Below are 13,137 nucleotides of genomic sequence, written 5' to 3'. Positions count from 1 at the left end.
GTGCATATGTCTGGGGGTTAGCCATGCAGGCAGAGGGACTTGTGAGTGCAGAGCCTTGAGGCAGGAACTGTGTGAATCACTATTCTTCCTAGAAAGGGTGAAAGTGAAAGTCGCTCAGTCGTGTCGGACTCTTTATGACCCCATGGATTGTAGCCTGACAGGGTCCTCTGTCCCTGGCATTCTCCAGGCGAGAATTCTGGAGTTGGTTGCCATTCCCTTCGCCAGGGGATCTTCCTGACCCAGGGATCGAACCTGGGTCTCCTGCATTGCAGGAGGATTCTAGAAATGGTGACTGCCACTGTTTTAACTCAAGTATTTATGACGTGCTCTAGCAAAATATTAAATAATCGTATAGTTTTTAACATTTATGAATCTCTTTGTTTTCCAGTTAAACATACTTACTTTCCACGAAAGCATGATGCAAGGGTCAATGACTTCAGCGTCTCTCCCAGAAGAAAACAGAAAAAAAAGGTAGTTTTAAAGATGTTCTTAAATGTGACACTTTGGTCCCTATGTCACTGCTTCATATCTCATCTTTCATAACTGTTTCTGTTTTGCCTTCATCATTGACACACCATAGCTTTGCTGTAAAAGTATCTTTAAGGGTCTTGGCTGTAAGTAAAAACTCAAGCAAAATCTTCTTGTGAAAAAGTGGAGAAATTGTACAAAAGAAAACAGTCAATCCATTTACATATAGTATTAGGAGTAAATATGGGGAATTATGGTTACAGATAAATGTAAATGTGATTGAACTTCAATGAAGTAAAAAATATATGCTGCTGCTGCTGCTGCTGCTAAGTCGCTTCAGTCGTGTCTGGCTCTGTGTGACCCCATAGACGGCAGCCCACTAGGCTCCTCTGTCCCTGGGATTCTCCAGGCAAGAACACTGGAGTGGGTTGCCATCTCCTTCTCCAATGCATGAAAGTGAAAAGTGAAAGTGAAGTCACTCAGTCGTGCCCGACTCCACTAGCAGCTTGGGAGGGGAAGGATGAAATGAAAAGTTTTTGTGTATTTTCAACCCTTGATTCTATTCAGAAACTGAGCCTTAAAATAGACTTCCTTTATTCTGATGTAGCTTAACAATCTGGTCTTTTGACTTTTAAGATGTATAAATAATGTCATTATAATAAATTGAATAAGATCCATATCGTGAAATTACTACCCTTCATTTTGGTATCAAAACTGTGTTGCTGATATTTACAAAATACTGTGAATATGTAATATATTTAATAACATAATCTCAACATTGAACAATGGGAGTTTACTTCCTATATAGTCTTATCATTGTAATAATCTTTTTTGTTTTATGTTTAAACATAAAAATAGTAAATTGGGAATAAGAAAATAACTAATATTTGCCTAGTTATTTTTTCTCATTTAGTAGTTTTATATATACACACACACATTGTTTTATTTATCCTAAAGGAAGAAATGCTGTTTTTACCCTGAATGTTTATATGTCTCTACTGCATTTTAATTGCCAATTTGAAATCTATTCATGGTTTATATTAACTCTGTTCAGATTTAAATTTTTTTTTTTTTGGCCATGCCTTCTGGCATGTGGGATCTTAGTTCCCTGTGTGCCTGCTCAGTCACTCAGTCATGTCTGACTCTTTGTGACCCCATGGACTGTAGCCCACCAGGCACCTCTGTCCATGGGATTTCCTAGGTAAAAAACGAGGAGTGGGTTGCCATTTCCTCCTCCTGTGGATGTTCCTGACTCAGGGATCAAACTTTTATCTCTTGCCTCTCCTGTATTGTCAGGCAGATTCTCTACCACTAAGCCACCTGGGTAGCCCTGAACAGGCATCAGACCTTGCCCACTGCATTGGAAGCACAGAATCTTAACTGCTGGACCTCCAGGGAAGTCTTAAAATTTTTATTAACAAACCAGGCTTTTTCTCATGAATGTGTTAAACAGAATCACCCCTTCATTAGAAATATATTCAGAAGTTTCTTCCACTAAGAGTGTGTGAAAAATCAAAACCTGCATATTTTTACTGCTGATTGAGTTCTCACCCAAAGCCTAATGCCTCTTCATTTTTATTTGCAGAAAAGAAAGGAACCCGTTTTTCACTATTTTTGTGATACCTGTGATCGTGGTTTTAAAAATCAAGAGAAGTATGATACACACATGTCCGAACATACAGAAGTAGGTTTCTTGGTTATCCTGATTTTATTTCACAAAATGGGTATATTTGGTAGAAATTCTGAGCTTTCTTCTTGTAAAAGTTTAGACTTATCATAGAAATGTTGTTTGAAGACAAGTTGAGACAGTAGCCCTGGGATTTGCAGTTTGAGGGTGGGAGGCCTCCACTTCAGGAGTTGGTGAGATGGCAGCAGAAGAGAAGGGGGGTCTGGCAGCTGTTGAGAAGTAAAAAAGCTAGAAGTTCTTGGTTGGGTAAGTGCTCTTCAGTTTGTAGGAGTCACGCTCAACTTTAGGAAATAAGAACATTTTACAACATTGCTGATGTCCTGCGTTCACTCAAATGGAGAAGCGAGTGCTATGTATTATTGTACTATATACTTTTAGAGCACAACTTGGTTTTGGAGTGAGTTTTGTCTTGCTATTGACTGAACTGAATTGAACTGATTGTTGTACATATTCATGGATAACACCACATAGACAGGATACTAGGTAATAATGCCAGAATATGTCTGTATGTATAGTAGAAGGGTACATTTTTTATGGGAAATGTTGAATTGAGTCTTTTTTTTTTAAAAAACTCCTTACAGTGCCCTGAGGTAGATTGCTCTTTTAGTGCACATGAGAAGATTGTCCAGTTCCATTGGAGGAATGTAAGTTGTTTTTCTTTTTGATACACGCTCTTTTTACTTCGTTGATCTGTTATCTTCATAGCACTTTATCTACACAGCCTAATAATAAGCAACATTCATGAGCCTTTGTACTTGATAAGGCATTTTTATCATCCATTATTCAGTTTCGTCCTCAGCATCCACTGTGGACTAGATAAGCCTTGGCCCTGTTTCACAGATTTATAAAATGATTTGCCCAGGGCCTCAGAACTGATTCTTGCACTTGGGTTTCTTAGCTGCAAATTCTGTGCTTGTTTTACTAAACTGTGCTGTTTCAGATTGTTCTGTGTACTCATCATTTCTCTAGCTAACTCCCTCAATTATAGTCGGTCAGTCATATGAATATCTAATAGTACTCAAGAAATTGATGACATTTGCTTTATAACCAAGATAATATCATGGCTTGCTTTTCTTTTTAATCAGTAGCACTAAAGACATGAAAAAAATTACTCTCTTTTCTTTAAAGGAAAAGTCATAATAAGGATGGATAAAACCTGCTTGCTTAGTTTTAAAATTGTCTCTGCTAGTAAATGTATTGTTAGGTACAGCGTCTTCATTATCCCCTGTAGTTCTTGAGATCTAGTCAAAAGCGTACAGTATGCTTCCTGATATTCAGCAGGCCTTTTCCCCTCAGATGCATGCTCCTGGTATGAAGAAAATCAAGTTAGACACTCCAGAGGAGATTGCAAGATGGAGGGAAGAAAGAAGAAAGTGAGTAAAGAGTTCAGAACTTGTGCAGCATCTTTCTTTTACCCTGGCAGGGCTGAGGACTTCAAAATAAAGACCATCTGGCCCTAAGGAACAATTTGAAAAAGGAAATTTGGTCTTTTATAACATTGCAGATGTTCAGCTCAAAATGGCCAGTCCTAACTTTTGTTGTTGTTCTTTAGAATTGGCTTACAGTGACTTTGAGAGTATTGTTACTTGATGTATGATAATCATACAATTTTTATTATTGTAGTTTTGATTCATTGCATTCCCTTATAATCTTGCTGCTAGGAAATGGAACTGTCAGCTGTATTATATGAGGCTATTATTAAATGTAGCTTTTGGTAGACCTAATAGGAACTCTTAATGAATAACTGATGTCATAATGGGACTTTGCTCTTTGAGGGGGGCCACTATGTGCCCCCTCAGTTTGATGTTCAATACAAGGCAGTGATGGGTGGTGCTATGTTAAAAAAAAAAAAAAAAGCATAATATTTTGCTATGTTTATTGTTTTTATTGTTTTTTAAAAAGTTGTTGAATGCTTGCAGTATGCTAGGCAGAGGGAGTATAGTGACAGGATAATCCAAGTGCCTGTCCTTACCTATAAAAAGACAGGGGACTTCCCTGGCAGTCCAGTAGTTAAGACTCCACGATCCCAATGCAGGCGTCATGGGTTCAATCCCTGGTTGGCGAACTAAGATCCGGCATGCCACATGGCATGGCCTAAAAAAAAAAAAAGGCAAAGACAAGAAATGTTTTCCTGTAATTAAAGTCTAAGAAATTTGAGCCTACCATGATGACCTGTAGTTTTATACTTACCAAGGAGGAAAGCTTAGTAGATATCTAATCAGAAATGGCAACCCATTCCAGTATTCTTGCCTGGAGAATCCCATGGACAGAGGAGACTGGTGGGCTGTGGTTTATGGGGTCGCAAAGGGCTGGACATGACTGAAGTGACTTAACCACCATCTCCAACTGGAATCTACCAGTGAAAAATCCCATGAAGACGCTATTATATTGTTTTCTCAGGAAGGACCAGGATACCTAATCCTGAAGCACAAGACCAAATCAGAACTATTAGGGGATGATCAGCTGCACTTTTAGGTCAATAGCTGTTTTTCTGGAATTAAAAAATGAGAGCTTGAGATAGAAGGTTGTTGTTTACTGCTGTTTAGTTGCTAAGTCATGTGCAACTCTTTTGTGACCCCGTGGACTGTAGCCTGCCAGGCTCCTCTGTCCGTGGGATTCTCCAGGCAAGAATACTGGAATGAGTTGCCATTTCCTTCTCCAGGGATCTTCCCAACCCAGGGATCGAACCTGCGTCTCCTGCATCCCCTGCACTCTTTACCACCGAGCCACCAGGGAAGCCCTAGTTAGGAAGAGTTATTCTCAAAGGTCAAAATACTTAAAAACTTTTGACCAGCTGATTAAGCTTGTTCTTAGTTCAGCTTTAAGTTTTCAACTTAAATCCACTGTATGTATGCATACATAGTGCTATGTCAGGTGTTACACTATTATGTGAAAAAGTGAGTTACTGCCCTTTAAAGCTTTACAGGCAATTCTGAGGAAAACCAGCAAAAAGATTTAGAACCAACTGAGAACAAATAGCTTTCAGTAAATGCGTGTATAGATATCAGTTATTAATATTGTACACAGAGTTGGATGAGTCTGGACAACCAGAGGAAGTAAACCTGGATCCATCCAGTCAGCATGGACTCAATGGATTTAATAGAATTTCAAGAGCATTTTTGGCCAACAAATGTAAGAACCTTGGCCACCAGGAGTAGGATGTACTAAAATGCTTTTTTCCTCATTATCTCCTGGCAGAATCTTATTTACCTTGTAAGACTTGCTTAACTGTCACTTCATTTGTCATTGTCTTCTTACTGTTCATTTCCTCTTAGCTCAGTGCTGTTGGAGCACCAGTCTGTAATGAGATAAGGAGCTTGTACCAGAATGTAAATCTATACTTGACTCCCTTGATTGAGAAAGTCTTGGTAAGAAGAGGTAGTCAGCTAACCTAAGTATTTTGCTTAGGGGCATAGTTGATTTATACCCTGACCTAGGTGTATGGCTAGACTGCCAGTCCATGGACCAACCTACCGTAAAGTATTGTTCACTACTTTCTGTATGAATACATAGCTCATTAATAGAAACAAAACAGCATTTTTTTGCATTATAAGTGGCCCTAGTCTTCAGTCAGTTCAGTTCAGTCGCTCAGTCGTGTCCGACTCTTTGCGACCCCATGAATCGCAGCACGCCAGGCCTCCCTGTCCATCACCAACTCCCGGAGTTCACTCAGACTCACATCCATCAAGTCAGTGATGCCATCCAGCCATCTCATCCTCTGTCGTCCCCTTCTCCTCCTGCCCCCAATCCCTCCCAGGATCAGAGTCTTTTCCAATGAGTCAACTCTTCGCATGAGGTGGCCAAAGTACTGGAGTTTCAGCTTTAGCATCATTCCTTCCAAAGAAATCCCAGGGCTGATCTCCTTCAGAATGGACCGGTTGGATCTCCTTGCAGTCCAAGGGACTCTCAAGAGTCTTCTCCAACACCACACTTCAAAAGCATCAATTCTTCGGCACTCAGCTTTCTTCACAGTCCAACTCTCACATCCATACATGACCACAGGAAAAACCATAGCCTTGACTAGACGAACCTTTGTTGGCAAAGTAATGTCTCTGCTTTTGAATATGCTATCTAGATTGGTCATAACTTTCCTTCCAAGGAGTAAGCGTCTTTTAATTTCATGGCTGCAGTCACCATCTGCAGTGATTTTGGAGCCCAAAAAAGTAAAGTCTGACACTGTTTCCACTGTTTCCCCGTCTATTTCCCATGAAGTGATGGGACCAGATGCCATGATCTTTGTTTTCTGAATGTTGAGCTTTAAGCCAACTTTTTCACTCTCCACTTTCACTTTCATCAAGAGGCTTTTGAGTTCCTCTTCACTTTCTGCCATAAGGGTGGTGTCATCTACATATCTGAGTTTATTGATATTTCTCCCGGCAATCTTGATTCCAGCTTGTGCTTCTTCCAGCCCAGCATATCTCATGATGTACTCTGCATATAAGTTAACACCTTTGGTTCTGCTACCCTTTGTACAGTACCTGGAATTGAGTATGTAGAAAATAAGTATTTGTGGACTGAATGATTGTTAAAAGGTACTGTATGGGAAGAATCTGGTGGCTCAGATGGTAAAGAATCTTCCTGTAATGCAGGAGACCCAGGTTCAGTCCCTAGGTTAGGAAGATCCCCTGTAGATGGGAAAAGCTGCCCCCTCCAGGTTTCTGGTCTGGAGAATTCAGAGGGGCCTGGTGGGCTACAGCCATGGATTCACAAAGACTCGGACTCGACTGAGCAACTAACTTCAGCTTAGCATGAGAGGAACCCGTCTTGGCATTGATAAGAAGCCTTAGCCATGGCATAGTCAGACTTAGAAATCAAAGGAGTCAGGACCATGCCTTGATTTGACTTAGTGAAGAATTAGAAGCAGTGCATGTAAAGTGTCTTATTTCCTCTAGGTGGCTTCTTTACACGTATAATGTTTTTCTCCTCGTGATTCCACTTCACTCTGGTTTTTTGTTTGTTCTTGATCTGTTGGTTGTATCTTTTTCTCATTATTTTGCATGGAGGAGTGCTCACTTCAGCAGCACATACATGCTAAAAAATTATTTTCTACAGAGGAATAATCAAACAGGAAGAGTTAGCTCCACTTCCTGATACTTAGTATTTGAGGCCCTGGTGATGATGGTATTGATGATATCCTGTTAGATGGATCAGAAGTGTCCTACCTGCAAAAGTTTTTCCCCACTGACTTTCTCCCACTGACTTTCCTCTGACTTTGGTCAGTAGGAAGTTGTTGCAGCTCAGTGGTGCTAGCCAGTGTTGTGCTGATAGATGTTTAATTCTTTTGAGGAGAATGATGATAGTTACTAGTTGGCAATGATTATGAAGCAATTACCGGCTTCCCTGGTGGCTCAGAGAGTAAAGAATCTGCTTGCAGTTCTGGAGACCCAGGTTTGATTCCTAGGTTGGGAAGATCCCCTGGAGAAGGAAATGGCAACCTACTCCAGTATTCTTGCCTGGAAAATCCCATGGACAGAGAAGCCTGGTGGGTTACAGTCCATGGGGTTGCAGAGAGTCGGACACGACTGAGCGACCAACACACTACACTACACAGAAAGCAACTAAAAAGTTAACTGTGTAAGCTGTTTACTCTCTCAAGTTTGGAGTCACTTAAGACAATAGGGAAGGTCTGAAATGAGTCACTGATTTGCCATCTTTGGTTCTTTTATCTCTAGCAGTTGTTTAAATTAAATCACGTAAAACTGAGAAAGTTGTACCTATTATTAAACTTCTCCCCTGTCTGTAGCTGTATTACTCTCCCCAAATTCTCCACTCCACCTTCCTCCTCAGCGCATAAGAGGAAGGGCCTCATCTAGTCTGGAGGAGGGGCGTGTTCCTTGACGAAGGGAGGTTGAGCTGAACTTAGACCTAGTTGGGAAGAAATAAGGGGGGGGTAGGGACTAGCGTTCAGACAGGTTGGCATGGGCATCGGTAAGAGACGATAGCAGCCTTTGAGAGATGGTAGTTGTAGGGACAGAGAGAAGGAGGTGGATAGAGAACACTTGGGAGATGAAGATCGGCACTGTTTGGCAATTGAATGATTGTGAGGTTGAGGAAAGAGGCTTGGAGGATACATCCAAGTTCCTGGGGTGAGGTGGTGCCTGTGACTGGGACAGGGACCCTGGAAGAGGATGGGGTGCGGGGGTGTTGCTCTGAGATATCACTGAGTATGAGGACATTCCAAGACATCTATTTGAAGATGCTGTGTAGGCACTGTGACTCAGACCAGACTGGCTAGAGAGACGTTTGAAAATCACGAAGCCATGAATTCTGAAGACTTTAGAAACTAAGTTCCCAATCAGGTCCAGGTTCAATTCAACCTCGCTTTGTCAAGGAACATCCCACCCTTCCAGACTAGATGAGGGCCTCCTCCTTAAAGGCTGAAAAGGAGGGTGGAGTGGAGGACTGTGGGAGAGTCAAACAGCTACAGAGTAGAAATTGAAAAGTGGGTCCAGTTTTCTCAGTGTATATGAAAACTGGTTGGTTTTACTCTCTGTCAAGTTATCTTCCCTTTCTACTCCACCTACAGAGAGAGGGCAGATAGTCTGACGGAGTAAAGCCAAGCCTGCTGAGCAAGAGCCAGAGAAGTAGAAGAAAACTCAGAATGTGACCTGTCTTGAAAGCCAGGAGAGGGGGGGATTTCAAGATAGGAAATGTGGAGACAGTGCAGATTGCTGTGGAAAGGTCAAATAAAACAAGCCCCCAGAGTGACTGGTTTTGCAACCTGTAGGGCCGCCTTGACGCGGATTCCAGACGATTGCTCCTTGGCCCTTCTTGGGGTTTCCCGCCATCTGTCTCTACAGCTTTCTGCAGCTCTCACACCCTTCCGCATGATTCTTAACAAGAGGGATTGCCATTGTGGCCACTGGGGTGGTGGTTCCACCGGAAGTGTGTATACTTTGAATTCCACTGACTTTTTGAAACTCACAGTTTACCGTAGAGTTCATCCGGCATCTTTTTACCTTCCAGTTTACAGGGTCCTTCATCTCCATGCAGTTTCTGCCGCTTACTTTCACGGTCGCACCATGGATCTGATCTTCTGGACGTTCTGCCCCAGAAGTCCTAAAGTTGGGCTCGCTCCTCTTTGGGCCTAACTTCTGTTCTGTGCAGCTCTCTCCCTATCCCTTCTGCCTCTGTGAACAGCACCGGTCCTGGACGAGTTGAGACCTCTCATCTCTTACCCCTCTTCCATCTTGGCCTCCTGCCAAGTTGAAATCACTTCCACTCCTCTCAGAAGCTCAGCTCCCTCATTCTGTTGCCCTTCATCACACCCACTGGCAAAAATCTCAGCTCTGCCTCAGTTGCTCAGTGTTGTTGAAGAAAACCACACAGCTTAAGTGTGCTCTGCAGGTGAACATTCAGCAGTGTTATCACACTTAAGGAATTGACTTGACCAACAAGGTTAGTTTATTCTCTTTGCATTTGCTGTTTTTTTCCACGCAAAATTAGATGCTAATATGCATGTATTTCTTAGTTATATAGGTGACTATGTAGAATAAAATTTAAATATAAATTTGTTAACCTGATTTTATTTTAGCCAACTCAAATGCCAGTGAAAACAGAATGCCTTGGAACTGACAGAATAGTATAAGGTGGGCTTCATACGTCTTATCTTTTCTGATTACCGCACATTGCTTGCTTATATGAACTCTTTGTCCCAGCCAGACTTTTTTTTTCCTTTTATCATATCCCAAACAGGTTCTTTGAACTTGTAGCTTCAGTTTTGATCATGCTGCTGCTTCTAGAAATATCTTACCTTTTCCAGCTTGAAGTTCTGCTCACTGCTTTAGTCCAGCTGAAATCCTGCCAGCCTAAATTTGGGCAAATATTTTTCCTCATCTGTTTAGAGTAATATCTTGCCCTTCTTTGAATATGTATCCCCTCTGCTTATTTGGTGTAGATGCCCCTTATTCTGGTCCTGTTGATGAACTATTTGCTTCAGATCAGATCAGATCAGTCGCTCAGTCATGTCCAACTCTTTGCAACCCCATGAATCGCAGCACGTCAGGCCTCCCTGTCCATCACCAACTCCCGGAGTTCACTCAGACTCACGTCCATCGAGTCAGTGATGCCATCCAGCCATCTCATCCTCTGTCGTCCCCTTCTCCTCCTGCCCCCAATCCCTCCCAGCATCAGAGTCTTTCCAGTGAGTCAACTCTTCGCATGAGGTGGCCAAAGTACTGGAGTTTCAGCTTTAGCATCATTCCTTCCAAAGAAATCCCAGGGCTGATCTCCTTCAGAATGGACTGGTTGGATCTCCTTGCAGTCCAAGGAACTCTCAAGAGTCTTCTCCAACACCACAGTTCAAAAGCATCAATTCTTCGGTGCTCAGCCTTCTTCACAGTCCAACTCTCACATCCATACATGACCACAGGAAAAACCATAGCCTGACTAGATGGACCTTTGTTGGCAAAATAATGTCTCTGCTTTTGAATATGCTGTCTAGATTGGTCATAACTTTCCTTCCAAGGAGTAAGAATCTCTTAATTTCATGGCTGCAATCACCATCTTTAGTGATTTCGGAGCCCAGAAAAATAAAGTCTGACACTGTTTCCACTGTTTCCCCATCTATTTCCCATGAAGTGATGGGACCGGACGCCATGATCTTTGTTTTCTGAATGTTGAGCTTTAAGCCAACTTTTTCACTCTCCACTTTCACTTTCATCAAGAGGCTTTTGAGTTCCTCTTCACTTTCTGCCATAAGGGTGGTGTCATCTGCATATCTGAGGTTATTGATATTTCTCCCGGCAATCTTTATTCCAGCTTGTGTTTCTTCCAGTCCAGCGTTTCTCATGATGTACTCTGCATATAAGTTAAATAAACAGGGTGACAGTATACAGCCTTGACGAACTCCTTTTCTTATTTGGAACCAGTCTGTTGTGCCATGTCCAGTTCTAACTGTTGCTTCCTGACCTGCATATAGGTTTCTCAAGAGGCAGGTCAGGTGGTCTGGTATTTCCATCTCTTGAATTTTCCAGAGTTTATTGTGATCCACATAGTCAAAGGCTTTGGCATAGTCAATAAAGCAGAAATAGATGTTTTTCTGGAACTCTCTTGCTTTTTCTATGATCCAGAGGATGTTGGCAATTTGATCTCTGGTTCCTCTGCCTTTTCGAAAACCAGCTTGAACATCAGGAAGTTCACGGTTCACATATTGCTGAAGCCTGGCTTGGAGAATTTTGAGTATTACTTTACTAGCGTGTGAGATGAGTGCAATTGTGCGGTAGTTTGAGCATTCTTTGGCATTGCCTTTCTTTGGATTGGAATGAAAACTGACCTTTTGCAGTCCTTTGGCCACTGCTGAGTTTTCCAAATTTGCTGGCATATTGAGTGCAGCACTTTCACAGCATCATCTTTCAGGATTTGGAATAGCTCAACTGGAATTTCATCACCTCCACTAGCTTTGTTCATAGTGATGCTTTCTAAGGCCCACTTGACTTCACATTCCAGGATGTCTGGCTCTAGGTGAGTGATCACAGCATTGTGATTATCTTGGTCATGAAGATCTTTTTTGTACAGTTCTTCTGTGTATTCTTGCCATCTCTTCTTAATATCTTCTGCTTCTGTTTGGTCCATACCATTTCTGTCCTTTATCGAGCTCATCTTTGCATGAAATGTTCCTTTGGTATCTCTGATTTTCTTGAAGAGATCCCTAGTCTTTCCCATTCTGTTATTTTCCTCCATTTCTTTGCATTGATCGCTGAAGAAAGCTTTCATATCTCTTCTTGCTATTCTTTGGAACTCTGCATTCAGATGTTTATATCTTTCCTTTTCTCCTTTGCTTTTCGCTTCTCTTCTTTTCACAGATATTTGTAAGGCCTCCCCAGACAGCCATTTTGCTTTTTTGCATTTCTTTTCCATGGGGATGGTCTTGATCCCTGTCTCCTGTACAGTGTCACAAACCTCATTCCATAGTTCATCAGGCACTCTATCTATCAGATCTAGTCCCTTAAATCTATTTCTCACTCCCACTGTATAATCATAAGGGATTTGATTTAGGTCATACCTGAATGGTCTAGTGGTTTTCCCTACTTTCTTCAATTTAAGTCTGAATTTGGCAATAAGGAGTTCATGGTCTGAGCCACAGTCAGCTCCTGGTCTTGTTTTTGCTGACTATATAGAGCTTGTCCATCTTTGGCTGCATAGAATATAATCAATCTGATTTCGGTGTTGACCATCTGGTGATGTCCATGTATAGAGTCTTCTCTTGTGTTGTTGGAAGAGGGTGTTTGTATGACCAGTGCATTTTCTTGGCAAAACTTTATCAGTCTTTGCCCTGCTTCATTCCTATTCCAAGGCCAAATTTGCCTGTTACTCCAGGTGTTTCTTGACTTCCTACTTTTGCATTCCAGTCCCCTATCATGAAAAGGACATCTTTTTTGGGTGTTAGTTCTAAAAGGTCTTATAGGTCTTCATAGAACCGCTCAACTTCAGCTTCTTCAGTGTTACTGGTTGGGGCATAGACTTGGATTACTGTGATATTGAATGGTTTGCTTTGGAAACAAACAGAGATCATTCTGTCGTTTTTGAGATTGCATCCAAGTACTGCATTTCGGACTCTTGTTGACCATGATGGCTACTCCATTTCTTCTGAGGGATTCCTGCCCGCAGTAGTAGATATAATGGTCATCTGAGTTAAATTCACCCATTGCAGTCCATTTCAGTTCGCTGATTCCTAGAATGTCGACATTCACTCTTGCCATCTCTTGTTTGACCACTTCCAATTGCCTTTATTCATGGACCTGACATTCCAGGTTCCTATGCAATATTGCTCTTTATAGCATCGAAGCTTGATTCTATCACCAGTCACATCCACAGCTGGGTATTGTTTTTGCTTTGGCTACATCCCTTCATTCTTTCTGGAGTCATTTGTCCACTGATCTCCAGTAGCATATTGGGCACCTACTGACCTGGGGAGTTCCTCTTTCAGTATCCTATCATTTTGCCTTTTCATACTGTTCATGGGGTTCTCAAGGCAAGAATAC

At 41.8% G+C, this 13,137-nt stretch overlaps 1 protein-coding gene across 1 annotated transcript in view; it reads left to right on the top strand.

Annotated features, from left to right (window-relative positions):
* Positions 1-13,137, top strand: part of NUFIP1 (nuclear FMR1 interacting protein 1) — a 39,134-nt gene that overhangs the window by 1,045 nt on the left and 24,952 nt on the right. Inside the window, exons 2-5 of the mRNA NM_001192226.1 lie at positions 389-471; positions 2,054-2,152; positions 2,737-2,799; positions 3,452-3,528. Coding sequence (NP_001179155.1) covers positions 389-471; positions 2,054-2,152; positions 2,737-2,799; positions 3,452-3,528 — 322 coding nt within the window. The remainder of the gene's footprint in view (positions 1-388; positions 472-2,053; positions 2,153-2,736; positions 2,800-3,451; positions 3,529-13,137) is intronic.

Source organism: Bos taurus, chromosome 12, assembly GCF_002263795.3.
Source record: "Bos taurus isolate L1 Dominette 01449 registration number 42190680 breed Hereford chromosome 12, ARS-UCD2.0, whole genome shotgun sequence".
In the NCBI taxonomy this organism is placed as follows: Eukaryota; Metazoa; Chordata; class Mammalia; order Artiodactyla; family Bovidae; genus Bos; species Bos taurus.
Note: the sequence above shows the minus strand (reverse complement) of the source record. Positions and strands in the feature narration are given on the sequence as shown.